The 9,238-nt window shown below is 46.8% G+C and overlaps 1 protein-coding gene across 1 annotated transcript; it reads right to left on the minus strand.

Moving 5' to 3' along the window:
* Positions 1 to 3,989: 3,989 nt before the first annotated feature.
* On the minus strand, positions 3,990 to 9,162 carry LOC130583525 (F-box only protein 38-like; the record flags this gene model as incomplete). Its single annotated transcript, XM_057382946.1, has 6 exons — positions 3,990 to 4,625; positions 5,566 to 5,679; positions 5,902 to 6,005; positions 6,833 to 6,978; positions 7,965 to 8,131; positions 9,060 to 9,162. Coding segments are annotated over 6 exons (813 nt in total), but the record flags the coding sequence as incomplete, so codon positions are not given.
* Positions 9,163 to 9,238: the final 76 nt, after the last annotated feature.

Raw genomic sequence — 9,238 nt, forward strand, 5'->3', positions numbered from 1 at the left:
TCCAAAAGAGTTCATTTCACTCTGCTGTGAGAACAGGGAGTAAAAAAAGGCCATTTTTGAAAATCTGGAAAAAATCCATGCAGGGCTGGTTCAGTGCTGTGACCTTCCCCTCTGTGGGAGTGGGATGGGGACAGGGACAGGGACGGGGCAGGAGAGGCCCCACATGGGAGTGAGAAATGTTTGGGTTCTGCAGAAATGGGCACAGGAAGGGGTGGCACAGGGGTGATCAGAGCAATCCTGAGGGGGAAATGGCCCTTCCCCACCCATCCTTCAGCTCTTCCTGCACTGGAGATGTCCCATCTGCAGGTTTCAGTCTTGGAGAGAGCAGTGCAAAACAGAAAAGGAGAAACTCCCTCAGCAGAACAATGACAGTGAATTCCCCAAACCCTTCAGTTCAGAAATCACAGAATGGCCTGCTCCTGCTGATGCACAAAAAGAAATTTAAACTTTTCCCTAAGTGGCTGAAAAATGAAGGCAGCAGCTTCCACCTGCATTTACAGTCCAGGGACAGAGGGACAGCTGAGGAGGGGACTCACAATGGCACAGAGTGATGGGATGGGATGGAATGGGATGGGAGCTGGGGGTGTTTGTGGGGATGTGTGGGAAGCCCCTCCTCACCCAATCCCAGGATTGCTGAGGTTGGAAGAGCTCCAAGGCCATCGAGTCCAAGCTGTGCCCATCCCCACCATGTCCCCAGCCCAGAGCATTCAGTGTCACCTCCAGCTCTTCCCTGGACACCCCCAGAGCCTCTGTCCCACCCGAGGGCACTTCAGGGAGGAGGGACATCGGGAATGTGCCAGTGCAGGAGCCAGAGAGCTCAGTGATGCCCCCCACACCTCTGACCCAAAAGGGCTCTGATCTGAGCTCACCTGCTGCTCCACCCCCAGCCGGGATCCAGAGCTCTGGAACAATCAGCACTGATTGTACAGAAATGCTGGGTTTGCCTCTCCAAAAAGCCTCAGTGTAGGGTTACTGACTGCAGGATCGTGGTTTGCAGGGTGGATTCGCTCCTGAGCTGGGGAGACTCGAGGTATTTCAGGCATTTCTTGATGCCAGCCTGACTTCACAACGTGCTCAGAACAACCAACGGGGCCCAGATCGTGTCCAGCTCGTTCCCAGCACAGAGGAGAAGGTGGGAGCAGTTCAAGTCGAGCGCTGGGGTTAGGAGCAGCCCACACAGAGCAGACTCTGATCATCCCCACCCAACTCCAGGGCTTCTGCAGCCCAGGGGAGCATTCTCATTCCATCCCTGCAGCTGGAAACCCTTCCACATTTCAGAACCCCATTTTTCTCCACATTTGAGCTCCTGAGCCACCTCTGAGCCCTCCCAGGCAAAGAATCTGCTGGTTTCTTCTACTGTGACCTCAATAAAAATACACCAAAGGCTTTTGGTTCTTTCCATTTTTGTACAAATCTTCCTGAATGAACCCCCAGTTTGTCTCCTGTCAGCACCCAGGGGCTGCAGAGGAGCTGAAGGTGGCTCTGCAGTGATGGGCACTGCTTTTGGTTCTGTGCAGGGCACACGTGGCTTCCCTGCCACCCCCCGCCAAGGGGTTAAACTGGAATTGCTGAACTGGGAACTAAAAGGGGAAATTCTGGGCAAGAGGAGGCTGCAGCTGCTCCTCACTTCTGAACAGCCTGGAGAGGGCAGGGGCAACATTGCTGTCTCCATCATCAACTCCTTACTTCATCTGGGCTTTTCCTCAAATAAAACACTTCCAAAATCGTTCTCCCGTTCAAAGCCAAGCCCTGATTTTGCCTTCTCCGAAATCACTGGGAAAAGGAACACCCAGTATATGAACATGAGGCTTTGTGCCCCCTCTGCTGTGCCCAAGCCCACTTGGGCCTTTCTCTGTCCCCTTTCTGCACTGTTTAAATGACACTTCCCAGGCACTCGAGCCTCTCCCAGCTGGGATTCCTGAAGACCCTTCCAGGAGCTGAGGCAAAAGCGGGGCCACCCCATTCCCAGTGCAACCCCCACCTGCCTTTCCCAGCTGAACTGAGCTGCAAGTGCTGATTTCCCTTCAAAGGAGACCCCTCTGATCGTGCCCCTGCACCAGAGGGACAGAAATCCAGCCCACATTTCACTTACCCAGAGCTGACCCAGGGAAGGAATTCCTCCCTGTTGGATGATTTCCCCAAAGTCTCATCCCAGACGGACGCAGAGCACAGAGGTGATGCCCCACCATGGCATTTCCTGTCCTTTTTGCTCACCTTTTAGGTTCAGGGGTTGCCAGGCTGCCTCTGGACTGCAGCAAAGCTTCCTCCCGTATCCAGCTGCAATGTCCCAGTTTGTCAGGAGCTGGGAATGGATCCCAGGATGCCCCAGAGCTGGGATTCCCTGTGCTGTGGGGAGGTGGCAGAGCAGGATCACTATCCCCTCACCTGCAGGGACAGCAGTGGCCCCTGGTGCCACCCAGCAGGGCAGGAGGAAGAGGAGCCTGGCACAGAAACATCCAAGGGCAGTTTAAGAGCTGGGCAGAGCCAGGAAAGCCTCCCTTGCCAGGGTGACAGAACAGAGTGCCCAAAACACAGAGAGGGGCAAGCTCAGAGCCCAAAGATGAAACCCTGGCAGATCCCAGCTCCTCCCCAAGCCAGAGCCCCCAGGACAGGGACAGAGGGGATTCAGGCACCAGGGTAAAACGGGGACAACATTCCAGAGGTCACAGCTACTGCAAGGTTCAAACTGCTCCAGGGAATATTGAACAGAAACAAACACTTTATTTGTGTAAATACTGCAAAGGCTGTGGCTCAACGCTACCAGCGGCAGCTCTGGTGCAATTCTCCAGAACTCAGTCACATTTTCTGGACTAAATGGTAAATCTGACTGAATCCACAACTTGGAGGATTTGAAACACTTCTAGACAGGATGACAACTGTTTTGTCTGAGTATCACTGAATACATTATCTAAGGTTCAATGTAAGAGTTACAATAAACCACTGCCTGTGATCCTGCATTAAAGCAAATCACCAACACTCACATTTTTGGTGCTCAGTGCTCCACCTCCAGTCAGAGCCAAGAGCAGGGCTGAGGAAATGCTGCTCCCCTTAGGCACCACTCTCCTCCTCTGTTCCCACACATTTCCAGTTCCACATTATCCCAAGAATTCCCACTGAGAGGCAGAGAAAACCAACACGGGCTTTGCTGTGTGGAGCAGTTTTACCTCGATTTTACAGAGCTGAACACAGAAATCCCCATGAGCCACATTTACCCCAAAGTTCAGAGAATCACAATCAGAATGATGAACAAAATAGGATAAAATTGCTTGAATTGTACAGATTTTTACCACAGGAGGTGTCGTTTTTTATGCCGGTAACACCAATTTTAAACAAGTACAGATGAGAGACCACGCCAAGGCTGAGAATTCCTTTCCAGAGCTGGGAATTGGCCTTTCCAAGGTCTCTCAGTCCTGGGCACCCCATTAGTGCAACACCAAAATGTGCATTTTATACCTGCCCTGGCAGCAGATCCCCACCAAACACCCGTGGGCACCGTGAGAGCCCTTGAACACACAACACACACACGTTTTGGGGCAAATAGCAGCACTTTTTACTGACCACATGGAAAATGTGCATTGAGGAGCGAGCACAGCCCAGCCCCAAAGCTCCCTGGCTGTGCCACACGGAGCCTGTGCTGCCCCAGCAGTTCCACATCCCCTTTCCCGCCTGCCTTCAGCTCCCAGCCAGCTAAAACGGGCAGGTTTGTGTTAAAACACAGTGGAACCAACAATCAGCAACTTGATTTCCATAGTACAGAGTCAAGTACACCATGAAAATGCAATCCAACAGTACAAAATGCTTGAGAACATTCTGCTTCCAAGGTGCTAAACACGGGGGGGTTGCATTTCCCCCCAAAAATGGGTTGGATAACCTCTAGAAACTACCACAGATCACCACATTCTCTACATTTTTTTTTGCTGCTTCTGGCCTTCTTTGCAACAGCTGGAGAATATTCTGACCCTTCCAAAAATGCACACGAGACACCGAGATTGTGCTCAACAGGTTTACTCAGACTGGACTCTTAAATGCTCAAGAAAAAGGCACAGATTAAAAGAGGCTCTGATGATTCTTTTGAACACAGCAAATGGAATTGTTGTTTGTAAGGAAAAAGAAAAATACTGCTATGAATCATATGGGCTGAAAAGTTCAAATCTTCTTCCCTGTTCCTAATTATTGGCCTTCATTAAAATGGAACTTAAATTAAATTGTATAAACATATGAAATAAAGTTTCAGTATTAGGAAGTTTTTTTTTTTTTTTTGTTTCCTCTATGTACAACTCTTTAGTATACAATTTGTACTTTCCATTTTACATTTAACTACATCCTCCTGGCCAAAGGAGAGCCGAGGGCGCCTTCCTGGGAAATGCTTTGCATTTGGAAAAAGAAAATCCTGCTTTTCTTGGCCAGCAGCGCCAGGGGGAAGGGAGGGAAGGCTGGGGACACCCCTCAGATGTAATCATCCTCCACGGGCTCCCCATTGACATCACAGTAGTGGATGAAGATGGCCACAACCCTCTGGAACACCCCCTTCCTGACCTGGCGCAGCTCCGAGATCTCCTCGCCGATGGTCTCCATGCAGATGTCAGCTGAGAGCTGCCCCTTCCTCCTCGGGGCGTAGATGGTGGCTGGGGAAACACAACGAGCAAAATGGCATCTTTGTCCCCAAAAATTCGCCAGCCAGGCTGGTTTTGTGTTCACACTTGGCAAACAAGGCAAAGGAAAAGTCTGCCCCTGCCCGGCAATGTTCTGTCCTGCATTCCCCGGATTTAAAGCTCCACAGCTCCAACCCTCATCCCAAACATCTGAGAGTGAAGGGAATCCCAGAGAATCCCAAACCCTCTCCCTGAGGCCTCCCTGACAGAATTCCAGGTTATCCAGTAATTAAATATTTTATAAACAACAGCAATTAAGGATAAAGCAGCAGCGCTCTCCTGATTTTTATGGCTTTAACCCCATGACCCTTTTAACAACCTGAAATTTAAATCAAATAAATATCAACTTTTTGGTAATTCAGCCTTCATATTGAAGTGCAAGCATKAARYCAGGATAAAAYWAAATTAAATTAAATCAGTCTAAAATAAAACCTTAAAAAAAATTAAAATAAAACCAGAGAAAGGTATAGCAAAAACAAAACCACCCTGTCCTCATCCTCTTGAGATTTATGAACAGGAGCTGGATAAGAATATCCAGACCATAGCCAATTAAAAATATCTCTAATGAAGGAGATTCCCAGATGTTCCAAATGAAGTAATGGAAGAACATACTTTTCTCTGCTTCAAAGCCAGGTTTTTAATTGAGCCCCAGCACTGCCTACCATCATATTTGAGCAGACAAGAAAGAGACACATCTACAGTAAACTCTAACCCACACCATCTCCATTCCAGATTTTTCAAGTCCAGTTTTGAACTCTTATGCCAAATTTCTGTGAGTTTTCTCCCTTCTCTCCAGCCTACCTCTAGCTCCCAAAAGATCTACCAAAACCAGCCTGAGAAGCAGAAAACTGAAAATAAAGGAAGGTGTTGCCAAACAAGCAAGTGATGTGAAGCATCCCAGCAGGGCACTCACTCCTCTCATCGTCCTCAAAGTCGTATCTGGCGTAGCTGTTGGGCTCTGCTGTCCTCAGGGACCTGAGCCAGGGAAAATCTGTGATCATGGAGTAAGGAGCACCATCCACAATGCCTGTGAGAGAGCAGGGTGAGGATGCAGAGAGGACAATATCACCCCTCTTCCCATCAACTCCATTATCCTATTATCACCCCAATAAAGCATCTCTTCGTTTATTCCCCCACTGAGCCCAAGTTTCCCCACTTTCCTCACAAGGAGGATTCCCCACATCTCCTGGCAAAGCTGCTCCTCTGAGCAGAGACTGCCCAGGAGCCCTGAGCTCCCCAAAACTCTCACCTTCCAGGGTGTAAATGTCCCGGCCCCAGGGGTACTTGGGGTATTTCTTCAGGTCCTCTTCAGTCCTGGTGGCCTCAGGGAAGAACTCGTATTTGATCAGCTCTCTAGGAAAAAGGAGGGAGAGGTTACAGTCCAGAAATGGGAGGGTGGGAGGGAGGAAAACCAAATGGGAAATCCTAATACACAACCCTTCCTTTAATGAGCCTGAATCCACAGAAAAACTGGCCCAAGTGCCTCACACCAACTCAGGACCCATCTCTTCACTTTGGAGAGAAACCACAGCCAACAGGGACAGCTTGGGAACTGCTGGACGAGAGCCACAGTTCCCTGCTGCTGGGAATTCCAGGAGCTGGTACTAATTGATCATCACTTTCCACAGAAACCAATACTATTTCATGGAAAAAACACCTTTCTAAAAATAACTTGTTTTCAGCTTTGAAGGTACTTCTCAGCCATTCCAGTGACTTTAATGCACAACTGCATTATTGCTGGAATAATGTGATGAATTATGACTACTGCTGGAGAATTTACAGGATTTTATATATATATACTTATATTATTTATATATTTATACATATAATTTATATATTTATATTATTTAATATATATATATTGTATATATATTATATAATTTATATATATAATTTACAGGATTTTATATATATATATATAAATAATTTACAGGATTATATCTATATATACATAAATCTATAAATTTATATGGGTGTGGTTTTAGTCTGTACTTTATATTAGACACATCTTCACACTAAAATTCTACATCGCACCATCCAGAATTCAACCTCCAGCAGCAATCAAACTGATTTTCTTTAAATTCGGGTGACAGAACAGAGGAGATGTGGAGGTGCAGCTGCTCCAGGACACTTTGGCACACTCCCTGTGAGGTGTACCCAAGGCTGTAGTCAGCACTCACTGGTTGATGTTGGCGATGGTGTCCATCCAGCTGCGCACCCGCACCTTGTTGCGCACGTTGGGGGGGTTGCTGAACTCGTGGATGATGCAGATGTGGTAGGGGTAAGGGCCACTGAAGATCTTCTGCTCCAGAGTCAGTGTGTCCACCTGGGCAGGACAGGGACAAAAACTGCTGAGCACCACAAACACCGAGCTGGGATTGCAGTCAGCAGCACACAGATTCAACCAAACCCCCAAATTCCAGGGAAACCAAACCAGCAGTGAAGGGGGATTCAACAACAGCAATAAATACAGGATTGAGGGCAGTGAAACCTCCCTAGTGCAGCTTTGAAAATTCAGCTTCTTCAGTGGTGGAACTGGATGGGAAATGTCTATTTTCTGATGGGTTTCCCAACTCCAATATGGAAATTCATTTCTCAGAATCTGTATCTGCCTTAGGGAGAGTGTGATGATTTGGTTTTGGGTTTTCATTCCCTCCTAATATTTTTACCACTCTCCTCTAAGAGATGTGGTTTCAAAGCACAGCCGATTTTATTCCAACCAGCCTTCCCCTGCTGGCAAAGCAAGCCAGGAAAGGCAGGAGAGGAGTAGCACCACAGAGCCATACTGAGGGATCAAGGTCAACAATCCCAATTTTCCAGATCTGAACTGAAACCCTCACAAACCCTTATGGATGATTTAAACAACACCATAATGTCCCTGCTTCCAGCTCCTGCACAGCCTGTGGAGGAGAGGGTGGCTCTCAGTCCCAGTGTCCTGCAACACTCAGCATGAGGAGTGGATGGTGCCTCCAGTACCCCAAACTCTGCTGTCCCTCAATCTAACAGGATTTCAGATCCCTGTGTCACGCTCTGCTCACACACAGCTACAAAAAGCAGCCAGGTTCTCATAGTTTGAGTGATTCAGTTTAAAATTCATTCAATGCATCCCATTTTGTAATATCCTCTAATGTAATGAATATGGAAATGGTGAATTTTAAGACTTAATCTATCAGAGTACCTTAAAATCCAAGTACAGGCTCTGCAATAAAAGCCTTGCTGGGTTTTTAACAACCAAATTTCAGAGTGGTGATGTTAAGGCAGGAAATGTTCCAAGTGCAACCCCCCAGGCAGAGCTGCAGGCTGGCTCTGTACCTGCTGCATGGGTCGAAGGTAAATGATCCTGTTCCTTTCTGGGGGCATCCTGAGGATCTGATCCAGCACCTGATCCATGTTCAGCTTCTTGCACTGGGCGTAGTCGAAGCGATTCACCACGGGGGCGTTCTCCACCTTCAAGTGTTTCAAGACACGGCACCTTGTAGCTAGAAAAGAGCAAATCAATGGATTCAAAGGGAATGAAAGACCTCAGGAGCCTCCTGTCAGGGATTTTCAAGGCTGACAGGTTCAAAAGAAGGCAAACAAGCAATATAAACACCAAAAAATTACTTAAGTAACCAGACATAGCCCAGCTCTTCATTTTTTCCATATTATGGTTGAACTTTTCAGCTGTGAACTTGCCAGATGTGGCCTTTTAAAAGGCCATGTCAAATTTTGTGGAACAATAACCTTTTCCTCCCTTTGCTTCCTTTCACTGAAATGGTCTGTGGACTGCCACAACCCCCAAAATCACCTCAAACACAGGATTGTGATGCCACACAATGGAAAATAAACTTACTTCCTTTCTAGCAACACTGCTCATGTAATCAAAATTTACTTCAAAATCAATGTGTGTTCGAAGTATCCTGGAATAAAGAAATAATTCCTTTATTTCTACTAAGCAGACAGATCTCATGGCAGAAGAAAACGTCTTCATTTAGATGTTGCAGAAAACAATAAATGACCCAATACAGGAGCAGTCACGCCCTGGCATGTGAAACTAATGCAACCTAAGTGGCAGCATTAAAAACAGATTTTATCATGTCAAGGAGCAAAAGTATCATCCTGTCAGCTAAAAAAATCTATGGGAGCATGAAGGAATGAGAGAAAAACAAGGTACTCCAACTCATTTCATCAACTCCCAATTACTGCATTATCACTCTTCAATAAACATCTCATCTTGCTAATTGTCAGATCATTGCAGCTGTTGATTTTCAGATATTAATCTTTATTAAAGCTGTTCTAAGAGACACTCCGAGTGGGAAGCAGCAATGGAGCTGATGAATACAAAATGAACACTGGCCTGCCTTGAATTCTTTCAGGAATTTCCAATAATGCCAGAGGGAGGAGGCACCTGTAACATGAACCACATACCATGGATGAACATCATTTTGGGGCAGTCTTTCAGCACCAGATCTGTTATTCCACAGTTGGTCAGTGTGATTCCTACGAGGTTTTTGGATTTCAGAGTCAGTACCTGGGGAAAATTAAAAAAAAAAAAAAAAATGGGAAAAACCCGGGAAAAAAACCCCCCAAAAATGGGAAAACACAAA

This window comes from Malurus melanocephalus, unplaced genomic scaffold, assembly GCF_030028575.1.
Source record: "Malurus melanocephalus ecotype Western Australia unplaced genomic scaffold, MMel_1.1 scaffold_594, whole genome shotgun sequence".
Lineage (NCBI taxonomy): Eukaryota > Metazoa > Chordata > Aves > Passeriformes > Maluridae > Malurus > Malurus melanocephalus.